Source organism: Megalobrama amblycephala, linkage group LG9, assembly GCF_018812025.1.
Source record: "Megalobrama amblycephala isolate DHTTF-2021 linkage group LG9, ASM1881202v1, whole genome shotgun sequence".
NCBI lineage: Eukaryota > Metazoa > Chordata > Actinopteri > Cypriniformes > Xenocyprididae > Megalobrama > Megalobrama amblycephala.
In genome coordinates, this window is record NC_063052.1 from 39,832,455 (window position 1) to 39,856,990 (window position 24,536).

Consider the following 24,536-nt stretch of genomic DNA (forward strand, 5'->3'; position numbering starts at 1 on the left):
AAAAAAAAAAACTGGATCTTGTGCTGTAGAATCACAGTGCTGCTGTAATCAATAATGTGAATCTAACTCAGAGATTGGGCTCTAAATGAGTTCAGTGATTCAGATCAAGTAATAAGCATGTGAAAACATAACCAACAAAACCTGATCATCTTTTCTTTCTGCTTGTCTGGCTGTTATAACTCAGTTAAAACAGCCCAAACAAAATTTAATATTAAAAAGTGAAGGGTCAAGACAAGAGCCCAACTAAAGCAAACCCTCATCTCCACGATGGTGTCTTAAAAATTGTGATTTTCTCTTTGGTGATTCTGCTTGTTATCATCAGGTGTCTTCAATAATGGTCAATCATCACTCATTAATCACTTATTTATCTCATTAACTTTAATACCGTTTCAGCGGTGGAAAAAAAAATATGGCAGGACTTTTACTTTCTGAGCCCTGGACTTTCCACCTCTGCGCGATACCTCCGCGGTGGATCCGCCACGGAGTCCTTTTGCTGTGTGGGCGGTTTATTAGTTTCAGTTGACGGTCGACAGCAAGATTTATTGCCTGCAGTCATTTACAAACATATTATGAGCAGTGTTTTATAACAGTAGATAATTGAAAGTTAAATAAAATACGATTTTACAGTATACTTTATAGTAGAGTTTGTTTTCAGGTTTTGACCCAGCCAGCCAGCAGCCGTCATTTCACTGTCTCGGTAAACTAGACCCGAAATAGTCCGAGTAACCCACTTCTTGCCAAAATAACTTGAGAGATGTATGATATTTCATCATGTAATCAAAGTTAACAGTGATTACAATGTGTTTGGTTTCATTTCTATGGTGAGACGACCATTAATTTTTCCTTGTATGAGCCTAGACGTCAGGGCTGTGTTTGGACGGCTAAAACACGTCTTTTAAACGCAAAATTGCTAGCTGGGGACTAAGTTTTAGGTCTATCCACCATCAGTCGTTTTATATTTTCATTGCTTGTGTTCTTCAGAGAAACACTTCCTCCATTACAAGTTTACAGCGCTGACTAAAGCAGTAGAGTTGTGACGTTCGCGAACGAACCGATTCTTTTGAACGGCTCATAAACATGAACGATGGGAGCCGAGTCGCGGCTGGAGGGGAGCCGTTCTTTCTGTCGTTCTTTTTTCCTATGCGCGTTTCACACAGATGCACACAAATGAGCTCCTCCGCGAGACAGAACAGTTATAGGGGGAGGGGCGCACCCAGCGCAGGCCAACCCTTTATTGCGTGATGATATTAGTTATTAGTTGTGCACGCATCCTTCACGTGAGTACTCCAGTGGAAAAAAATTTATCTACTTTAAATATTTTTTGTTTTCTATCAAAATGTTCTTGTGTGATAACAATGTTCTTGTGTGGAAGTGTTTGTAGTAAAAGCTGTTTTGCACAGAAATTCATTGCAGCCGGCTTTGTTTTTGATGTTTATTTGTGAGTAGGTATTGTATGAATAACATAAGTCAACGTAGCTTTACACACACACACACACACACACACACACACACACGTTGTACTAAAGGTAAATCCAAAATAGTGATGTCACTGTCTAAGCAGAGGGATTTGTGCAACCCTATGGAATATAGTCCACACATGACAAATGAGGTAATAATATTTCAGAATAATTCAAACTCAGATATTGGTGTGTGATATCCGAGTTTTAATTATTTGACTACAAATCTCACCTCATCATTCCTCCCAGTGATTATTTCCAGGATAAACTGAGATGCCCCCAAGCTGGCTTCTTAAAACTGACTAAATATTTAAAAAGAGCCAAAAGAGCCGTTCTTTTAACCGGCTCTTTGAAAGGAACGGATCGCGAAGATCCGGATCCCCTCAAAGAGCCATAAATCCCATCACTATAAAGCAGACACATTCCCAGAGTTCAGTGCTGAGGGGTGTGGCTGATGGCAGAAACATTGTTCACTACAATAATAAAGAGAGACTCTGGGTAAGAGAGAGTCTGACTGTGGGTGACTGGACCAAATCTCCTGCAAACCCACCTGATTCTAGAGACTGGTTCATTCATCAACTAAAGATGCTGTCTGACTGCACAAACTCACAGTGTTCTGGTGAGATTTATGATTTATTTATCAGTTATCAAACATGATAAACTGCTACAAAACTGCAAAGTACATTCATCTGAGTTTGAGTGTTGTTCTGTGATTGCAGAGCTTCATGTTCTTCAGAGAAAAGTTGGCTGTGAACTGGAGAAACTTCCTGATGGAACAGTGAATCTGACTGTCTTTGATGAATATGGATTTGATGGAGAGGATTTTATATCCTTTAATTCTGACACTATGAAGTGGATTGATAAAAACCCCAAAGCCAAAGAACCTAAAGAGAAATGGGATCATCAAACAGAACGAAACCAGTTCATCAAACATTACCTCAAGAATTGTTTGCAATGGATCTCAACATTTAACAACACAAAAAAGTGTATGTGTTCATTAGATTACTTTGTTTGTGTTTGTCTTTATGACGTTTTATTAACAAAGTTTGGAAGGAGCAGGTTCTGATAATTAACCTAATTAGCAGAAGTGGAGAGCATTCAGTTAATCAACTCAACCAACGTCACAAGGTGTATAAATATAGCAGACTTAATTCTGTTTGTTGACAGTTCATCAGCTTCCCTCCACCACTTCATCTCCTAACTTTTAGTTCTATCTATTCTTACCACAACTGGGGTGAGTACTCTGGGTTAGGACCAAAATTCAGAGCTCAGAGCCCTCCCCTCAGACAGCACGCCAAATACGCATAACTTTTACTGTATTTAATTATATGTAAATGTGAACTCGTGAAATATGTCTATATTGCAAATCATTAAGGTAATGTTGAGGAAATGTTCTTGATGCAGCAGATCATGTTCATGTGGTCTACAGGACTTGTCTGTCAGCTTGATGCTTATCAGATAAAGAAAAAAAAAGAATTATAAAGACAAACATGTGGTTTATTACCCTTTAATGCTTCTTTTCTTTGAAACACAAAGGGGAATTTTTGAGAAAATGAATACCCTTTTTTCACCATGCAAAAACAACTGAGTCAGAATTAATTTCTTTACAAATATTTATCTTTTAGTTTCATTTTGATTTTATGCTTCTTTCTGCTCCAGCTTCTCCAGATGTTCGTGTCTTTGCAAGGAAAGTTCATAATGATGACAGTAAGCTAAATCTGACGTGTCTGGCCACTGGTTTCTACCCCAGAGATGTTCAGATGAACATTAGATTGAACAAAACTAAACTTAAGCGTCAAACATCTTCTGGAATCAGAGCAAATAATGATGAAACCTTTCAGATGAGAATCAGTGTGAAGATCAACAGAAACCATGAAGGATCTTATGACTGTCTGGTCAATCACAGCAGTCTGAAACGATCAGCTTCAATAAAGTGGGGTAAATATCACCATACGTTTAATCTTTAATGAATATGTGAGGAATGCCTTTATACAGTAACACTGCTTCTGCATAAAAACTGTGAAATACAACTAGCCACAAATTGATAACAGGAGAACATGATAAAGTTGAAAGGGTTATTGTTGCTGGACACAGACTATTCCAGTTAAAGTGATTCAGTTCAACTATTTATAATGATGAAACAAATAATGTTTTTTTATTTTTTTCTTCATTCTGCAGACGGAAAATGTATTGACTGTAAAATGTCTCGTTGGCATATTATAACAGGAGTATCTGCAATTGTAGTTCTGATTCTGATATTATTTTGTTTGTTTTTCAATTTGAGCTACAAATTGAACAGAAGTTATAAATATTTAACATGATCATTGTTGCTTTGAGTGTCTTGTTTTTAAATATCCTTATTTTTAAGACATTTTAAATTGTATGAAAGCTGGACAGTATGAAAGTAGAATTATGTGAATTGGTAGAAATTTTCATAATATTATTTTCCATATTTGAATTGTATTTGTTGGACACAAACTATAAAGTAAGATTATCCATAATAAGTGAGAAGTGTGACATCAGTGCAGATTGACACATAGATGATAAGTGTATGTATTTTAAGTTTTAATAAAATCTGCTTTATTTCTTTTGGTCAAACAGAACAGAACAGTGATGATAATGATAATGATGATGATTCAGAAGGTCAAACTGCAGGTACAGTCCAGTGTTTGTTGATGTGTTTTGATCAAGAGCATCTACAGACTGCCCTGGGATGTGAACAGAGGTGTTTACAGTTTACAGAGGTGTAAAAAGCACTCAAAAAAAAAAAAAAAAAAAAAAAAAAAAAAGTACAAGTACTGAGTGAAAATTTTACTCAATTAAAAGTAAAAGTATATCTGGCCAGAATCATACTTGAGTAAAAGTAAAAAAGTACCACATTAAAATTGTACTAAAATTAAAGTATTAAAAAAGTAAAAGTAACAGCAAGAATGAAAACTAGAGATTCTTGTTTAAGCTTTTAATCTCTAAAAACATGAACCACATTTGTGAATGAACGTGAATGAACCAGTGAATGAACCACATTTTATCCTGCTTTAGAACTGTTTGTGTTTAATTGTATTTAATTATCAAACTATAAGACTACTACCTAATGCCAGTATGCAACATGTCACTATATCACTAGTGATAGTATTTTATTCTGTGTTGTCATCATTCAGGTTGGATTTCAGCTTTAATGTATGTTTGTTTTAACAAAGCAGCTTTCACCACAAAATAGCGGAAACGCAGGGCCGCTGCTGGGCGCCGGTGTTGCAATGAAACGTTCTGTTGAGTGTCGCTTCTTGTTAGTGTATATTCTTTGAGGTCAAGGTGCTGTGCATTGTGGTAATTGATACGACATGACGTCACTTCCAAAAGACCAATGAACATGTCTGACCAATTTCATGAAATATGAAAATGAATCTCATTGATTAAATAACATTTAAATTAAACTGGGCATCAGCACAATTCAATTGGTTTGGTAATAGCAAGGGGAAATAGAATTAAGTGATCTCCAAAAAATAAGTACTTTTTGACTGTAAATAAAATTGTAAGGAGTAAAAAGTACTTTTTTTCTTAAAAAAAATGTAATTAAGTAAAAGTTAAAGTATTGATTTTTAATTGTACTCAAGTAAAGTAAAAATCGCCAAAAATAATACTTAAGTACAGTAATCAAGTAAAATTACTCAAGTACTTTACACCTCTGCAAGTTTATAAGCACCAATAGAAATGAGCGGGTCTCATTCACTAATAATTGCATACACTATTTGCATTTATGCAATTATAATTTGTTTCACATAACTTATCTTAAATCTTAACATATTTATACGACCACAAAGAGCATGTGATTTATACGTGTGGTTTCAGTTTTCACATTTTTTTTTCCAGATCTAGAATAACTTTTGTATGCAGATTTCATGCATGTATGCATTAGTGAATGAGACCCATCGTTCTTATGTTCCAGCTCTTTTCTGCAAAAAATGTAGTTTGTTTTAGGCTTTAATTTTTGTTCCTTCAGCCATTTCTAATCTGTGTCACTTCTATTTTAGTTAGAACACTTAATAATGATGGTTGCTTTTTATTATGTTCTTTGTGATTAGATGAAATATGACACTGTGCCAAACTTTATACATTTGACAGTTTCTTTCATTTTTAAAAAGGGTCAAGAACACATTATATGATGTAACATAATTCTGTGTTGTTGTTTCAGACAGGAGCATCGGATGCATAGAAGCAGTGAAACTGAGGAAGAGGAGAAATCGCAGAAGGAGGATCCAGAATCACTAAGTACCAGCTCCACAGGATCGGTGCCAGGACCCATGAAGTGGGCGGGCATTTCGTTTTTTCATGAGAAAATTGTGATCCGAAGTGGGGGGGCTAAGGACTGAGGTAACCAGGCATGGCCCCATTGTGGGGCTGACTCTGCACCCTAGAATATTTTTTTATTTTATTTACCATTTCTATGTACTGTATCAAATGTTTTTCCTCTAAATAAGGATAACAAATGGATTGACAAAAAATTAGATGATATTAAAAATCTCTATATGGCAGTATATACTGCGATTCTTCCCCATGGTATCAAAAATGGGAATGAATATTGATTTTTTTTTCAAAGTATCGTATCGAAGTTAGAGATTCCAGTATTGTGACAACACTAATGTAGAGTGCCACAAATGTTTGAACATTTTCAAAGTGTGCTGTGAAAATATACAAACAAATAAGTTTGATTTGCAATATTTGAACTGTGGTGAAGGGCATTGGAAATGCATAAACTTACAGTAACGGATGTTGTGGTGATGGTGGTAATGGAGGAGTTACTTTTGTTTCTAGATGGTTATGCACAAAGTTCATATTGCTTTAGATAAAAGCTTTATCCTTTGGTGCTACTCAGATGGGAGTTACACTTGTACTGTGGGCATCCAAATGGTGAACGGTCTCTTTGCAGGCTTTTGGACAACATGTGCACTATAATAAATGAATGTGTCTAGTGTGTATTTATGTATTGGACATCTTCACTGATATAAGACATTTATTTCCGTTCATATGAATACAAATTAATGTTTATAAATGAATAGAAAAAAAGAGAACAAAAACAGTATATACAGTATTTATTAATCCATTGTAGTTTAAAGCAGGGCTGCTGAGTTTTACCTGTAACTTTAGTAATCCTGAAGACCTTGATTAGCAGTCCTGCGTTAACGCTATTTTGGGGTGAAAGCGGGTCGTCAGTCCACTAGTTTCTATGGAAATATCAGCTGCTTTGTAAAAAAAAAAAAAAAAAACCCTACATTAAAACTGAAATCCAACCTGAATGACACAGAATAAAATACTATCACTAGTGATCATCAAATCCTTTATTTTACAGACTTTGTGTTTAAGTCTTTTTTCACAAAACTTTTAACCCAGTCAGTTTGGGTTGAAATTCTTTGAAGTTTAAGTAGTAGCATTATAAACACTGAATTAATACCAACATATGAAATTAAATTAAGGACATGCATCTGAAAAATTGGGAATGTTGGACAATAAATATATGAATATAACAGCTTGATTTTGCAGTGTTGTCTAATGTCTGTTAAAGCAGAGGTGAATTATGGGATAATGGACACAGCAAAGCATCATTGATCATTATGTTTGTACACTGTAAAAAAAAATTTACGGTAAAAAACCAGCAGCTGTGGTTGCCAGAACTTTACCGTAAAAAAATACAGTAGCAACGTAAAAAAAAAATCTGTTAAATTTACGGTAAAATAACGTATTTCATTAACTGATATAATGTTAATTTACCAACCTAATGAAGTACTAATATCTGTTTTGTACTTTTATAATACACTGACAGTCACCAAACACAGTGGTGATAAGAGTCACATGATGAATCAAAGTTCATCACAAGCAGATTTCCCACAAGCTGAGAAGGACAACACTAACGTATAGAAGGCGCACACAGTGTCATTCACACACACACTAAACACCATCAAGGTAACATGCATGAAATTTAAAAAATGCAATAAACATTAATTTAACATTAGATGTAACATAAAACCCTAATGTACATAACTGATTAGAAAAAAATGAGAAAAACTAAGAAGAAACAGTTATTTCAACAAAAATATATCAAATGTGAAGTGTCACGCAGGGAATTGTGGGAATGTTAATTTATGGTTTTTCGCTGTAATATTTACAATGAATTGTTATTTTTCACTTCCAAAAACTGTGAATTTAATGGTATTTTACCGTAAAATTACATTAAATGTACTGTTAGATCTATTACAGTTATTCACCGTATATAGTACAGAAACTTTCTGTAAACCAATTGACAGTTTTTCACCGCAGCATTTTTACAGTCTTTTACTCTTAAAATCACGGTCATTTTTTAGCCTGATCAATTAAAATTACAATATATTTAAATTCAGACATAGTGATATATTATTATTATTATTACTATTACTCTACTGAAATTTATTGTTCACTACAAACATGATGATCTTAAATTTATTAATTATTAATTTACTATTAATAAATGTGTAAAGTTGCATAAAATGGAAATACTCAGTAAAGTATGCTAACTATGTTCCCTTAGATGGTTGAATGGTTGGATTCCACAACTGGTAAAATAAAACATATATAAGAAAACACAACATTTACTGTAGGAGCCATACAATTTACTGGTGACTTAATTCAAAACACTGTTCTATTGCGCTTCTGATTTGGCAGAGAAATTCGCAGATTTTGGGAGCGTAAGATGTGAAGGATTCTTAGTATTTTCAGCCCATAATGGTGCCGCGCTACCTCTGATTCTAGTGGCTGTTGCCCAAAATGTATCAGAGTGTCGCCTCTTGGGTTCCAAGCTCTTTGTCTGCAGGACAATGGCTCTTCAGGATCAATTTTCCCCAATCCGTTTAAAGGGTTAGTTCACCCAAAAAGTTTTAAAGCTTAATGAAGCAGTGTTTTGAAATCACCCATCACTAGATACTGAATAAAGATATTGAAAAAAAAAAAAAAAAAAAATTATATTATATGTATATATATATATATATATATATATATACACACAAAAGGCGCACAAATAGTATTCCTGACACTTCATAACAATAAGGTTGAACCACTGTAGTCACATGATCTGTTTTAAATATGTCTTTAGGAGTTTTCTGGACACTGAAAGTGTTAACTGTCTTGCTGTCAATGGAGGCCTCACTGAGCCATCTGAATTTTATCAAAAAAATATTTTTATTTGTGTTGTGAAGATTAATGAAGGTCTTACAGGTGTGGAACGACATGAGGGTGAGTAATAAATGACAGAATTTTAATTTTTTGGTTAACTAACCCTTTAACACTGGATTGAGTTTCAAAGTTAGCGTTCACGGAAATCATCGCAGATCAAAGCAGGCTACAATTTTGCTAAAGTTTAGTTAAATTTGGCTATATTGCATATTTTCCTTTACAGTCAAGTGTTTTACCACCATAAAAAAAATCATCATAGTAATTAGTTGTCTCTAAAATTAATACATTTAATTAATAAATGTATTGTTAATACAATAAATCAAAAGTAAATTGCCTATTAAATAAAACCACTGGATTAAAAATAATAAACAGAAGATTCAAATAGAAAGCATCTTCTTTTAAGATTAATAAATGTAGGCCTATCCCATATTAATGTACAGTGGTTTTATAGTGTTTACTTTTCTTTATTTTAAAGAAAAGTAAAGTATTGAGATACAAAAATAAATTTTGCAAACAAAAATAGAGAATTGCATAAATTAAGATTGGAGATTTGATTTTTTTTTTTTTTTTTTTTAAATATTAATTATTTTTGTGGTAGAAAACGTTGTGATAGGCCACTATGAAGGGGGCTTGAGTTTGCTATAGCCCCAGGGCCCTACGTGTTCTTAATCCGGACCTGCGTATGATGTGTTATTCAGTTTATATTTTTGATATGGTTGTCTAGCCAGCAATATGGTTGAGATCCAGCAATACTGTGGTGATCAGTTGTTATGAATAATTTTAAAAACCCATTGTGCACAAAACATTAACATTCAGACATTAAAATGTTTCATGTCGCAATGCATGCCGGGTACCAACACAGGACAAAACTCACCTATGTCTCCCAGCAGGCACTGCAGCATGAATAATTTTATCACCATTGTTGAGATTCATATGTTGATTCTTGATGTCTGTGTGCGTTTGGCTGACACCTTATTTCAAATCTTTTTGTGAACATTTTTTTCTTGCTTTTTTGTTTTTGCTATAGCAAACCTGTCTTATAAACACGTTACAGCAGCCAAAAGAATTAGGCTAATACTAAGATATGAAAGGTCAGTAGCCCAGCTAAAGTAAACACTTTACTATAATGTTACTAAAAGTTTTACTATAATGTTCCCTATTCTACTTATGGAGAAAAATTAACTGCAGCTGCGTTCGTTCCGTAAGTAGAATAGGGAAGGTGTAGGACATACAGCGTTAACTTTTTGGAGAATACGGAAACATGGTTTTGGTGGAGGCACTTAGAAGGCGAACATTTTTATATACAAAGCATATACATTTACATTTTTTTTTTTCGAAAATGATGAATCGTTTCTCTAGATAAGACCCTTATTCCTCGTCTGGTATCGTTTAAAGCCCTTTGAAGCTGCACTGAAACTGTCATTTTGACCTTCAACCGTTTGGGCTCCATTGAAACCACTATATGGAGAAAAATCCTGGAATGTTTTCATCAAAAACCTTAATTACTTTTCGACTGAAAAAAGAAAGACATGAACATTTTGGATGACATGGGGGTGAGTAAATTATCAGAAAAAAGTTTATTTGAAAGTGAACTAATCCTTTAATGCTGAGCGCATGGGTGTCTCCAGTGCAGAAGTTGAATTGATCTAGCCCCCCTTTAGCACTGGTAGAGAAAAAATTCTGGTGCCGTGCATGCCACTGGGGTTTTGATAGCTACCCATGGAAATAATTAAACACAGCAACACAAGTCCTATAGCTAGTGAATGAATTATGATGAAGTATGTCCCAAAGCTTGCATACTCTTCTGCTACACACTCAAAAGTATGTACTTTTTCTTCACAAAACTAATACTTTTAGGGCGTAGTAGGCGAATTGGGATGCAGCATCTGATCTGCAGTGCAGGGGAAAAGAAGCTGATCCTCAGATAACTGTGTGTTTGTGTCTTAATATGACAAAACCGAGAAAAAAGGTGTTGCACTGATGCTAAACACTCAGCATTTTGTGTAATTTTCAGTGAATATTGAATTAAATTTCTGCACATTTATCAAATGACTTCTGAAAAGTTCATAGCACCCAAATCAGAAACTACATTTTATGGAGTAGGATTTATTTATTTACTTATTGATTGATTGTCCTGTTTAGACCATGACAAAATGTTTTTTTGTTTATGCTCTCAAACTAGTGTGAAAACTGGGTTTTAGAGGTTTTGTTGTTGTTGTTGTTGTTTGTTTTTTAAAAAAAGATAATACTGTTATAAAATGAATGTAAATGATTTTTACGGTTGGACTTGTCACTATTCCTCAACATATGACCTCAGGAATGAAAACGAAAGTGTGATTCTATAAAGCAGCCAGTGGGGGCAGTAATGCGCTCAAAACACCCGCAAGAGACGAGATGAACCTTCAGATCTGTTCAAGACGCTCGTCTGAAATATAATGGATAGAATTGGTTTACACGCTATCTTAAAACATGCTCTGTATAGACAAAGGAATACTTTTGCTCATATTTGTATGGTTTTACCATTTTCTTAGCGAAAGCGATGCGCTGCAAGGTAAGAGCACGGTTTATTAGTTTCGACGGTTGATGGCAAACTGAAAAGGCGACCATCAAATTGCGGTAACTTATAAACAATCTAAAATCAGTTTTATAATTGTACAAAACTTAATGTAAAAATAAAGTAGGCCTACCGTTTTATCGCATATTTTATGATGGGCCGTACAGGCCATAATTAATCTACAACAATAAATCTGGCAGCACAGGGTGCCACACATTTACCATTAATGATTCCGCGATCCCAGAAGTTACCTCAAAAACAAACAAACTCTGCAATATTCGGAGGGGCTTGCAATTTTTCTGAATTGCCGCATATGTTGGGCCTAAACGCGTCGTGTGATGATGCACAGCGTACATTCAGCCAAAGGAAAGCCCACTTCGAAGTAGACTACGTGCGTTGAACTTGAATCGATCGATAAACAATTGTTTGCGGCGTTGCTTCGGCTATGCATCTGTCATTCAGTCAACCACCGCAACAACCCCGCTCCGCTGTGAGCGCGCATCTCTCACACACAAACACACGCGAGCGTGCAAGCTCTGAGTGACATCGTTTCCATCAATCGGTTCAGTTTATCAACAGTGTCTGTATGTTGCATAAAAGAAGCTCCCGCTTTCTGTAAACAGTCCCAAAATGTACGAGGGGCAAGACGGAACAAGTGAAGGAGAGGCTGAATGAAAATGTAGCCTATTCGATAATATTTCCAGGGTTACGGTGACCGGGAGGGGACATATTCGATTCACTTTTAGTTTTTGTCGTGGCCACGATATATAAACTCGTTGAAACGTAATACTATGTCGTGGCCATGAGATCATGGTGAGGGAACTATATATTTTTCTCGTGGCCACGAGTTAAATGTGTAAACAACCTGCGCTACCATAGCAACCTGGAATTATCAGAAATGCATAAGACTATAATGATATTTATATTTAATTAAGAAAAAGAACTGAATTAAGAAATGATTATATTAACATAGCGCATATTATTGTAGCTATTGCACGCGATGTTGCTTAGACTAGACAGCATTCGAATGAAGTTTATCAATAAATGTTTAAATGTTGTACATTTCAATCCCATCCAGCAGTCTTTTCACTGATCGTTTATTTTTTATTTAATTTGTTTTATATTATTATTAGTTACATTTGTAAATTTATTTGCTTTATTTCCCCTTCATTTCCTATATCTCTTTATCTAATTAACATTGTAATTTTTGTTAGGCCTACTTCAAGTTTGTATTCTGTAAATACTGTAAATGCCCGATCATGCCAATAAAGTTTTGACTTTATGACTGTATTTCTGTAGCCTATTTCTGACAGTAGCTTAAATGAGCGCCTGTTTTTACTTCTAGCCCCTGTGACAGCATACGAATGAAGTTCAAAAAATGTGTTAATAAGCTATAGCCTAAAGAATGTTTTGATTATTATTTGTATATAACCTATAATGGAAGCTTTATTTTTTATTTCTGTAGGTGCACAGGAATTTTACAGGAAGTTCATTTACGGGAATTTAACGTTCTCTCACCATATGATCTTGAGGCCACGGCACAGGCCTATTACCTCAACAAAATGATCTTGTGGCCACGACTTATAACCAGTTTCCCACAAATGAATATCTCATGGCCACGACATATTATCATGTTCCCACGAGTTTATATGTTGTGGCCAAGACAAAACTAAATGAACCGAACATGTCCCCTCCCGGTCACCCCAGATAGCAACACTGTGTCGGCCCAGATCCGGCCCACATCTGGCACATGCGGAATGATGATCTGGCCCACATGTGGCAGGAATGATGGCACTTGGGCGGACCGCTCCTGTTTGCCAGATCTGGACCACAAGCAGGCCACAAAAATGCCAAATGTCAGCCAAGAGCAAAGAACTGGACCTTATCTGATCCACAAAACCTTATGTATTATTTATAGAGTCATTTCAACATTAACAAGCCTGTTTTCAAGCAGAATCACTGAAGGAAAGAAGAAAAAAAGAGATGAGCAGAAACACAAGAACTACAACTGACTTCAGTCACAGCCTTAGAGGAAATCAACTAAAGATAAAAGACATTAAATCTCTGAAGATCTGATTAAACAACTCCACAAACAGCATTACCAGCTTCACTTATTACTAACCAGACTGACTTTATTTCTGTCACACGTCTACAGAAGCTCTTATTGAGAATTAACAGGTTTAACTCGTTTGTTACATTTCAGGTTACCATGATGGTGATTGATGTTTCCATTAGTTGGCCTCTTAACTTTATACATATATAGCTGTCTTTTCTGACTGCTGCGATAGTGTTTACCAAACACATTAGCAGCAGCAATAAAAATTGAAATGAGATCAGGTGTTGGCTGTTAGCCGTTGGTGATTTTACTAATCAATGATGTTGTTTAGATGAAAAAAAATGTTTTGCGCCATTAATACACTAACATTACAAACCATGTGTTTCTGTGACATGAGCTTGAGCTGTATTGCAGAAATAATAATATTTTTTTTTTTAAAAAGGCACTTTGAGATGACACACTAAGACATCAAGAATCAGCACATGAATCTCAACTATGGTGACATTTAAAAGCATCATGTAGCCGCAATGCATGCTGGGTACTATAGTACAAAAGTCCCAGAATGCATCAGAGCATTATGCAGCTGATCTGATTGTCTAAATATTTTGTTTATTGTCACCATCATTGAGATTCATATGCTGATTACTGATATCTGTGTTTGTCAACATAGTTTTCCTTCTTGTGTTTTTATTTATTTTCATCTTCTAAGTGATTTCTGCAAATCATCAAATTTTGCAGTAACATTTATATTCAATTATTATGACTTCAGTGAAGCAGGCTATTTGATGGCTAATTGTTGGACACAGTGTTGTTCACAGGCTATATGATGATTACTAAATCATCAATAGTTAACAATGATCACATGATCATGCTTCAGTTTTCTTTGCTACCGCTAATGTGTTTGACAGAAACACTACCACAGCAGCCAGAGAAGACAAATATATATGTTAAAAGTTAAGAGGCCAACTAATGGAAACATCAATCACCATCATGGTAACCTGAAATGAAACAAACATGAGAGTTAAACTTCTGTTAATACTCAGTAAGAGCTTCTGTACACTGTAAAAAAAATCCCGTTGTTTCTACGGAAAAATACCGGCAGCTGTGGTTACCAGAACAATACTGTAAAAATGACATCAAACCGTAAACATACTTACGGAGTTACATGTGAATTTTACATTTTAAATCTGTTAAATTTACGGTAAAATAACGTATTTCATTAACTGATATAATGTTAATTTACCAACCTAATGAAGTACTAATATCTGTTTTGTACCTTTATAATACACTGACAGTCACCAAACACAGTGGTGATGAGAGTCACATGATGAATCACCAAAACACCATCATGGTAACATGCATGAAATTTTAAAAATGCAATAAACATTAATTTAACAACATTAGATGTAACATAAAACCCTAATGTACATAAGTGATTAGAAAAAAATTAGAAAAACTAAGAAGAAACAGAGTTATTTCAACGAAAATATATCAAATGTGAAGTATCACGCAGGGAATTGTGGGAATGTCAATATACGGTTTTTCACTGTAAATTTTACAATGAATTGTTATTTTTCACTTCCAAAAACTGTAAATTTAACGGTATTTTACCACAAAATTACATTAAATGTACCATTAGATCTATTACAGTTATTCACCGTATATAGTACGGAAACTTTCTGTAAACCAATCAACAGTTTTTCACCGCAGCATTTTTACAGTCTTTTACTGTTAAAATCACGGTCATTTTTTACAGTGTAGACGTGTGACAGAAATAAAGTCAGTCTGGTTAGTAATAAGTGAAGCTGGTAATGCTGTTTGTGGAGTTGTTTAATCAGATCTTCAGAGATTTCATGTCTTTTATCTTTAGTTGATTTCATCGAAGGCTGTGACTGAAGTCAGTTGTAGTTCTTGTGTTTCTGCTCATCTCTTTTTTTCTGTTTCCCTCTTTCCTTCAGTGCTTCTGCTTGAAAACAGGATTGTTAATGCTGAGATGACTCTATAAATAATATATAAATATTTTGTGGATCAGATAAGGTCCAGTTCTTTGCTCTTGGCTGACATTTGGCATTTCTATGGCCTGCTTGTGGTCCAGATCTGGCAAACAGGAGCGGTCCGCCCAAGTGCCATCATTCCTGCCACATGTGGGCCAGATCATCATCCCGCATGTGCCAGATGTGGGCCGGATTTGGGCCGACACAAAGTTGCTATCTGGGACTGTTACCCCTGTAAAAACAGCAGGTAGCCTAACTACCTTTCTGACACCGCGTACTAATTGTTTACATTCGAACTTTACAGTTATGTTCTTTTGCTCTTTAATCTGTTTGAAACATTTGTTTGCTTTAAACATTTTGTGTATTAAAAATACTAATCAACCCTGTAAAGCTTGAAATAATATAATAGTCAGAAAGTAATTATTTTTTAAACAGAACAGTTTTTTTAACCTTTAGACAAAATATAAAAGAAAAAAGTGTGTTTTATGTTTTGTCATAAATTTGATACACCAGGATATTATGGCCCATATGATATGGTTATGGAGGGGCAAAACAGCTTAATTTTATTCAGAGGCCAAAAATTAGCAAAAATTGCAGTTTGCTGCAGTTGTTGTTTATGTAAATCAATGAGATCTTTATAACAGAACAGCAGACTACTTACATAAAATGCATATAAATAAAATGTGTCATTTTATATCTCTTATAATATGTCTTGGTAAGAAGATATTTTATGATGAAAGCTCTATAATTTTTATTGTGGGGGGCAAAACACAATGCAATGCAACAATGATGATTGATTGAACAAATAAATGTTCCTCAAAGCCTGTTGCATCATATTTGATACATAAAATATACAAAATTGATTGATAAAATATACAAAACTTTCTAAATGACAACCATGCCCCATTGCCCCCATAGTTTCACAAAATCATGTGGGAAACACTGCAATGTAACATTTTATATTTGTTTGTTTGTTTGTTTTAGCCTACATATTAAATAAAATGTTGAAATTATATTTTAAATTATTATCAGTGTTCTCCTTTTAAAAATTACAGAGCCCAGTGGTTCTTGAGCTCAGAAAAGTAATACAAATGTTAGAAGAATATTGACTCTGGTGTATTTTCACTAAAAAAAGATTATGGGCCGCAGATATCAGAAAAAAAGTCCCACAAAATCCTGGCGGGACTGGTTAATGAAAAAAATGGTAAAAGAAATGGTCAAAGACTGGAAAGGGCATCTGCCACTCAAATATTCCCTAAATCATACTCTGTAAAATGTAAATTTCTTTGTTTCTGACCACTGCACGATGACTGAATCATCAGGTAATCAACTTACTTAATCTAACCAGAATTTCTCTTGCAATTCTTACTAAAACAATTGTGCTTCAGAAACATCAACATCTATAAGTTTTGTATGAAATAAATAGTCAAACTGGATTGTGATAAGTAAAGATGCTGAGATCTAGACAGATCTGTTAGTGTTTAATGTTCTGTTGCTGATGGTCATGTGACAGTGTTTTCAGCTTATTTAAAAAAGGAGATTTTACTTTACTGCCAGACAGTCATTTGACCATTTTATCAACCAACTGTTTTGTTATTGTATTAATTACAGATTATTTTTGTAATTTTACATACATGTCATTTAAGAAAAAAGAAAATGCTGTATAAAAATACAGCCAAACAAAGCATGGGAAATGAAAGTGGGCTGCCTACACAAAACCTGCATGGGCACAAAGGTGCAAAAGTTGCTCCAGGCCCAAACAGGCTGGCCCACACTGGGCCATCATGGGCTTAATGTGGGCAGTTTGTTAGTGTGGGTGGCTCACAGTGAACCCAAAGCTTTGGGCCCCACCTGGGCAAGCCTGCACTGGCCTATTTAGGTTTGGTTTGGTGTGGGCTGGCCCTAACCCACTGTGCCCACAAAAAGCCATCATGGACCCTGCAAGGCCATGTTTGCAGGGTACAATTTCCCTGCGACTCTGATTAGATCTGAGTCACTAGCTTTCAGGCTGCAGCATTTACTTTCAATTATGGCCTTTACAGCCCCTCATAAGAGTTTGTATTTCAGTATGTCTTTGGTGTCTATCGTTTTACATGTGGCAGGAAGCGCGCGCTTCTGTTGACATAGTTTATGTTTTATATGTTCCTCAGTTAGGTACTACCTCCACTACATGTTTACAGTCCTGACCAAAGCAGACACATTCCCAGAGTTCAGTGCTGTGGTTGTTGCTAATGGCGGACAGGTCAAACACTTCAGTGATGAAGAAAGAGTCTGGGTCAGAGATGGTCAGACTGTTTTTGACTGGACAAACACACCTGAAGATCCACCTGATTCTAGAGACTGGTTCATTCATCAACTGAAGATGCTGTCTGACTGCACAAACTCACAGTGTTCTGGTGAGATTCATGATTTAATGGCAATAGCAGGCATGTTATGAAACTGCATTCATCTATGGTATGTATATAAGTTTGTCATGAGTGTTGTTCTGTGATTGCAGAGCTTCATGTTCTTCAGAGAATAATTGGCTGTGAACTGGAGAAACTTCCTGATGGAACAGTGAATCTGACTGTCTTTGATGAATATGGATTTGATGGAGAGGATTTTATATCCTTTAATTCTGACACTATGAAGTGGATTGATAAAAACCCCAAAGCCAAAGAAACCAAAGAGAAATGGGATCATCAAACAGGACGAAACCAATTCATCAAGTATTACCTCTGGACCTGCAAGGACTGGATCTCAAAGTTTCAAAACACAGAGAATTGTATGTTCTGATCAGATCGCTTTAATTACATCTGTCTTGTGTGTATGTGTGTGTATGAGAGAGAGAGAGAGAGTGTGTGTGTGTGTGTGTGTGTGTGTTTGTTTGTTTTGCTATACTTGTGGGGACCAAATGCCCCCTCAAATTAGATCACCTACATTGTGAGGACAAGCCAGCGGTCCACACAAAGGAACTGGATTAATAAACATAAAATGTTAAAATGCAGAAAGTTTTCTGTGATGGGTAGGGTTAGTGTAAGAGGATAGAATATACAGTTTGTACAGTATAAAAAACATTATTTCTATGAGAGTCCCCACAAGAATAGTAGAACAAATGTTAAAAATTACTGATGAGTTGAAAATCATTAAGGAAATGTTCTTGATGCAGCAGATAATGTTCGATAAAGCCCAGCGCCACGAGGGGGCAAAAAGGGCCATTGCCCCTCAGATCTGATTTGTGCCCCCTCAGTTTCAATTTGTCCCCCCTCCACCCCCGAAACAGGATTAATTTGAACCCTTTTGCCATGTACAATTACACCGGTGTGATTAGAACGTTCAGTGTGTCACTGAATTCAAATGTGTTTTCGTGATTTGGCTGGCGCTTTTCATATTTAGCAACTATTCAGTGTTTTTAACCACATAATGTTTATTTAAGATTACACACATTTAAATAGACATTTTAGTTAACTACTAGGCTATATATAAAAAAAGACATTTATATTTTGTTAAATGCAAATTCCATATGTCTATGGTTGGAAGCTGCAATAAGAATCCTTTCAATTATAATTTGACAAAGTGTTTTACACATACACAAGATACACATTGTGTATGAAACAATAACGTTCTTATCCCTTATCGCCGAGCCATGAGAGCTGGGCGAGGCTGGTGGCGCGAGTGCTAATGAGTGTTTCCCTTATGAGGAAGACTAAAATCACTTTCTGTGCATATATTTATTTGTAAATTTCATTATGATTTTATGGGGTTTTTTTTCTTCTCCAGGTTCTCCAGATGTTCATGTCTCTGCAAGGAAAGCAGCTGCTGATGACAGTAAGCTGGTTCTGACGTGTCTGGCCACTGGTTTCTACCCCAGAGATGTTCAGATGAACATTAGATTGAACAGAAACATCCTTCTTGAACATCAAACATCTTCTGGAATCAGACCAAATAATGATGAAACCTTTCAGATGAGAATCAGTGTGAAGATCGACAGAAACCATGAAGGATCTTATGATTGTCTGCTCATTCACAGCAGTCTGACTGAACCAGCTTCAGTAAAATGGGGTAAATATCACTATAAATTCTTTGTTTAGTGAATATGCGAAGAATGGCATTTGTAGAGTAATACTGCTTCTGCATAAAAACTGTGAATCCTAAATACAACTAGTCACAAATTGATAACGGGAGAACATGATAAAGTTGAATGGGTTATTGTTGCTGGTCACAGTCTATTCCAGTTAAAGTGATTCAGTTCAACTATTTATAATGATGAAACAAATAATGTTTTTAGTTTAATATTTTTTCTTCTTTCTGCAGACGAAAAATGCATTGACTGTAATATGTCTCGTTGGCATATTATAACAGGAGTAGCTGCAACTGTAGTTCTGTTTCTGATTTTATTTTGTTGCCTGAGCTACAAAATTAAAATATTATATGGTGAGTTATAAATATTTAACATGATCATTGTTGCTTTCAATGTCTTGTTTTTAAATAGCCTTGTTTTAAAGACATTTAAAATTTATGAAAGGAGAGTAGAATTATGTGAATTGGTGTACATTTTCATAATAATATTTTCCGTTTTTAAATTGTATTTGTTGGACACAAACTATAAAGTAAGATTGAGTAGAAATATTTTATATCTATATGTATTGTAGCTTAAGTTTTTATAAAATCTGCTTTATTTCTTCTAGGTAAAAAAGACCAGAAAAGTGATGGTGATAATGATGATGATTCAGAAGGTCAAACTGCAGGTACAGTCCAGTGTTTGTTTTTGCGTTTTAATCAAAAGCATCTACAGACTGTCCTTGGATGTTATGAGCACCAATAGAAATGAAATAGTTTTGTTTAGGTTCCTTTAGAACAGGCAACGGGTCTCATTCACTAATAATTGAATACACTATTTGCATTTATGCAATTATAATTTGTATGTATAACATTTCATCTTAACACATTTATAAGACCACCCAGAGCATGTGATTTTTGCATACGTGTGGTTTCAGTGGTTTCTACATTTTTTGTGAATTTAGAATAACATTTGTATGCAGATTTAATGCATAAATCGTATGCATGATTAGTGAATGAGACCCATCATTCTCATCTTCCAGCTCTTTTCTGCAAAAAAAAAAAAAGTTTGTTTTAGGCTTTCATTTTTTTTAATAGGCTTTCATTCAGCCATTTCTAATCTGTGTCACCTCTATTTTAGTTAGAGCACTTAATCATGATGGTTGCTTTTTATTATGTTCTTTGTAATTAGATGAAATATGACACTGTACCAAACTTTATTCCTTTTGACAGTTTCTTTCATTTTTAAAAAGGGTCAAGAACACATTATATGATGTAACATAATTCTGTGTTGTTGTTTCAGACAGGAGCATCGGATGCATAGAAGCAGTGAAACTGAGGAAGAGGAGGTGTCGCAAAAGGAGGACCCAGAAGCTCCGCAGGATCGATGCCAAGATGGGCATTTAGATTTTTGGGAGGAGAATTCTGATCTGAAGTGGGGCTGACTCTGCACCTCCACACCCCCGGAATATTTTTATTGTGTAAGTGAGTGACGTGACATGACGTGACATGTAGCCAAGTATGGTGTCCCAAACTCGGAATTTGTCCTGCATTTATCCAATCCAAGTGCACACGCACAGCAGTGAGCAGTGATCAAACACTCACAAACCGTGAACACACAATTGCTGCCGGTACTGAGACTCGAACCTGTAACCAGTAGCGTGTTTACCCACCACGCAAAGCACGCAATTACGTGGGGCCCAGCCCCGTAATTTCTCCTGAGGGAGACCCCCCATGGTGTAATATGCAGGTACATTCTTTGTATACCCACTATAAAAGGTCAAGGATTTCCATATACCCACTTAACCCTCTACCGCATAGTGTTGCCATATGGCAACATACACTTTGTGTTCATTTCCTTGCCACTGTCTCTTTAAGAGAACATTCTCGTTTTTTTTGTTGGTAAGAGAAGACCTTAGTTTAGCCAATGATGTGCTGTGGTTAAGTCACATGACATGCAATTTTTTTCTGTGGCGCGATTTTCTGACAGACTGCCGTCTCTTGTATGTAGTTGCTGAAAGCAAATTAAAACGTCAGTAACAAACAAGGACCCGCCCATGTCACATTCACAAAAAAATTGTTAACATAATCTCAGGTAAGTTATGATGACATATTCACCACTCCAAAAAAATTTTATGAAATTAGTTTTTGGTAAATCGATCAAATGTCTGTGTTGCCATATGGCAACACTGCGCAATAATGGAATGGCATTATTATAATAGGTTAGATAGCTAGCAAAGGCCAGCTGCAGTCTGTTAAGCTGTAACAATAACAACATTGATGCTAGTGATATAATGTTGATTAGTCGTATGTCAAGGACTGCCATGACATTTATATTATGGATTAAATCAACATCGGAGACCTGCCACCACAGCCAGTATACTGGCCCAGACCAGCCACTGGCCTACCATGGTTTTTGAAGTTTCATACAGAAAAAAGGTGAAATTTGAAGGATTATGGGGGGTTCATGTTCATAACCTTCCTCTCATAAGATTGCGTAATGTTGAATTTTTATGAACTGCAATGTTTTGGTTTTATGTCAATGTTTTATGATACATGATGAACAGTATTAGATTTGTTTTTAACTGTCTACATTTGCAATTTAAATAATATTCACAAAAAACGTAATGAAATTCAAAGAATATAAATCATTATTCAGCAAAAGAGATTGGAATAAATAAAAGCACAAGATGCTGGAAAATAAGTATAAGGTGTTGTTTATATTTACTGCTAAAGCTTATAATAGCACCAATTGATTCAATACAAACAACATTTTTGAGGAAAAATATTAACTATATACACTTACACTTATTCTAAGTTATTTCCACTATTGTACATTGTTGCCATATGGCAACATATCATAAAGTACCTTAAAATAATATTTTTTCCAAATTTTTTTTTTACAGCACTTCAAGTTAAGCCATTTTAAGAAAAGAAAAAGAGTCAAATATTTTTTTTTTATAAATTGATCATAATGTGTGCGGTAGAGGGTTAAAAAAGCGTGAGAATACAGATTTGGCGCTCTTTAATGTGACGTGACAGATCGCTTGTAGCCTCAGTTCAAGAGAAGACGCAGCCTGAAGCACACATGAACTGATCATCTCCTCCACTTTAAAGGTGATAGAGAGGATTTTTTCGTCGACTGAGAATCCAAAGACTGTTACTGAGTTTTTGAAATGAGCGCATGCGTAAGAACAACCCCCTCCTTCACAGCTCATTTCAAAGGAACGCCTCCCAAAACTTGTGCACGAGTATTGGAACACGAGTGTTTACCACCGGCATTCGCTGTCGTGTTAGTGGATTCATTATGTCGGACTCACCGCAGGTAACTCATAATCTGCAGTTGTTACTCCTGTCTCCTGACAAAAACATTGCATGCGGCGCCTGTGGAGTGTGGAAAGTTACTGGAGTGTGCAGCCGCACTCGTCTCTCACAAGGAACATCACGGCAGTGATTGACAAGCCAGAGGGCCAATCGTTTACGCGATGATCGCATAAACGATTGGCTGATGTTTTTAAGGCCCTACCTCGTGCACAGATGATGTATATTAATATTATTACTTTCACTGCACCTAATAAATAGTCTTTATAAGTTAGTAAAAGACAGTTTCAAGTAATATTGCAAAAATGTATAAAACAAAACATCCTCTTTAGCACCTTTAATACCAGTTACAGTGTGAAATAAACATGAATGAACATCTGAAGGTATGTTAAAATATACAACAACTCACCGAAATCTGTATCATGTCTCATTTAATCGCTTAATCAGTGTGTCAACTGCGGAAAGACGTTAATAAAAAAACTTGTCAACAAACTTAACATCACAATTACCTCAGAACAAACATATTCTGTATTCAATATTAATGTAGTAGGCTACCAACTGATTCCCATGTATATTTTACAGCAGGATTCAGCAATTGATCTCTACATGTGGGCGGGAATGAAACGCCTCTTTCCGCTGATTAGTCAAGGAGACGTCAAACCATGTCGTCATCAGTTGTTCATCGGTTCCACTCAACAGAATAAAAGTCCCTCGCTCTACAGCTGTACAGATTCTTAACGCGTTATTCTACATTTAATCTCTTTCTAGTGAATTCTAGCCAGACTAGTGAATGGCTTGACACAAATCGTTCTGATGAAGAGTCAGGGCTTAATTCTGTGTAGACATTAATTCATCACGTGAAATATTAGTTTATCTCATAAATATTAATTTACTTTGCAGCTGCACACTACCCCCAGCCTACAACTTCGATACATTGAGTGTAAAAATGTCTTTTGTTTTACACAACATGGATGGATTTGAAATGATATACACTGTTAGCAATTTCTGTAAATTACACAGTATTTTACTGTAATATGAACTGTATTTTACTGTAAAACAGTTATACAGTATGTTACTGTATTTAAAAGTTGCATTATGGGAAATATCCCATTGACGTCAATAAATACAGTATTTTTCATTTACTGTAACTGAAATACAGTAAAAACAAATGAGCGTGAAAACTGACCAATCACAGAGAGGCTTATTTTTCCGCTTGGAGAAAGAAGAAAAGGAAGACACCGATGCAAGAACCAGGCAGCTGCAAAGGTGTGTACAAATATTCCTGCTTTTTATTAAAATAATTTGTATTTTTGGTTTAACTAAAAGTGTACATATATGAGTCCATCTTGCCGGGTGTTAAAAATTAACACTGAAGCAGTGTTAAAGTAATGAGATAATTGATTGATGATTGGAGTGTGATGACAATTAGTGGAGACACCTGATGTTAATAAGCAGAATCATTGAAGGAAAGAGAGAAAAAAGTCTTAATTAATGTTTTATGGAGTTTCATTCAAGTCACCATGAAAGAGGCAGCGTTTGCTTTAGTTGGGCTCTTGACTCTTTACCTTTATTATTAATTTTTCTCTGATTGCTCCAACTTGTGTTTGTAAAGCACATTTGTTATGGTCAGAGAAAATATGATCTGGTCACAATATGTTTTGGTGGTGATATGTCATCATGCGATGGCCTGATGTCGTTTAGTGTTAAATCTTCCATTTGCTTGATAGCTTTAGTATTAATGATTGTAGTCCTTGATTTACAGCTTGAGATCGAACAGTAGTAGAAACATTTTTTTTTTAAAGAAAAATACATTACACACTGAAGCTTTAGTGTTTAAACACACACAGACATCAAGAGTCAGCATATGATTCTCAAGAACGGTGACGAATAAATAAATACAAAATAATGACAAACAGATC

The 24,536-nt window shown here is 35.4% G+C and overlaps 3 protein-coding genes across 4 annotated transcripts in view; all 3 read left to right on the forward strand.

The window, feature by feature from the left end:
• Positions 1 to 24,536, forward strand: part of LOC125275896 (H-2 class I histocompatibility antigen, alpha chain-like) — a 251,257-nt gene that overhangs the window by 14,122 nt on the left and 212,599 nt on the right. The gene's annotated exons all lie outside the window — the stretch shown is intronic.
• LOC125275901 (major histocompatibility complex class I-related gene protein-like) lies at positions 422 to 6,687 on the forward strand. Of its 2 annotated transcripts, XM_048203217.1 has the most exons (6): positions 422 to 2,076; positions 2,177 to 2,443; positions 3,117 to 3,395; positions 3,636 to 3,763; positions 4,058 to 4,112; positions 5,647 to 6,687. In XM_048203217.1, the coding sequence occupies exons 1-6, from the start codon at positions 2,043 to 2,045 to the stop codon at positions 5,721 to 5,723; spliced, it is 840 nt and encodes a 279-aa protein (XP_048059174.1). In that variant the 5' UTR covers positions 422 to 2,042; the 3' UTR covers positions 5,724 to 6,687. The 2 variants fall into 2 exon arrangements, with proteins under 2 accessions (XP_048059174.1, XP_048059175.1); XM_048203218.1 differs by lacking the exon at positions 3,636 to 3,763 and having other exon boundaries at positions 4,059 to 4,112.
• Positions 11,023 to 21,220, forward strand: LOC125275892 (zinc-alpha-2-glycoprotein-like). The gene is made up of 7 exons (XM_048203199.1): positions 11,023 to 11,205; positions 17,409 to 17,654; positions 17,756 to 18,022; positions 19,018 to 19,299; positions 19,552 to 19,671; positions 19,926 to 19,985; positions 20,600 to 21,220. The coding sequence occupies exons 1-7, from the start codon at positions 11,124 to 11,126 to the stop codon at positions 20,701 to 20,703; spliced, it is 1,161 nt and encodes a 386-aa protein (XP_048059156.1). The 5' UTR covers positions 11,023 to 11,123; the 3' UTR covers positions 20,704 to 21,220.

Bases quoted from the DNA above. Each gene is read 5' to 3' on its own strand.
- LOC125275901 (XM_048203217.1), top strand. From the start codon at position 2,043: ATGCTGTCTGACTGCACAAACTCACAGTGTTCTG. The intron at 3,396-3,635 runs GTAAATATCACC...TTCATTCTGCAG, and splicing joins ATCAGCTTCAATAAAGTGGG to ACGGAAAATGTATTGACTGT. The intron at 3,764-4,057 runs AAATATTTAACA...TTTGGTCAAACA, and splicing joins ACAAATTGAACAGAAGTTAT to GAACAGAACAGTGATGATAA.
- LOC125275892 (XM_048203199.1), top strand. From the start codon at position 11,124: ATGCTCTGTATAGACAAAGGAATACTTTTGCTCATATTTGTATGGTTT. The intron at 17,655-17,755 runs GTGAGATTCATG...CTGTGATTGCAG, and splicing joins CACAAACTCACAGTGTTCTG to AGCTTCATGTTCTTCAGAGA. The intron at 19,300-19,551 runs GTAAATATCACT...TTCTTTCTGCAG, and splicing joins ACCAGCTTCAGTAAAATGGG to ACGAAAAATGCATTGACTGT.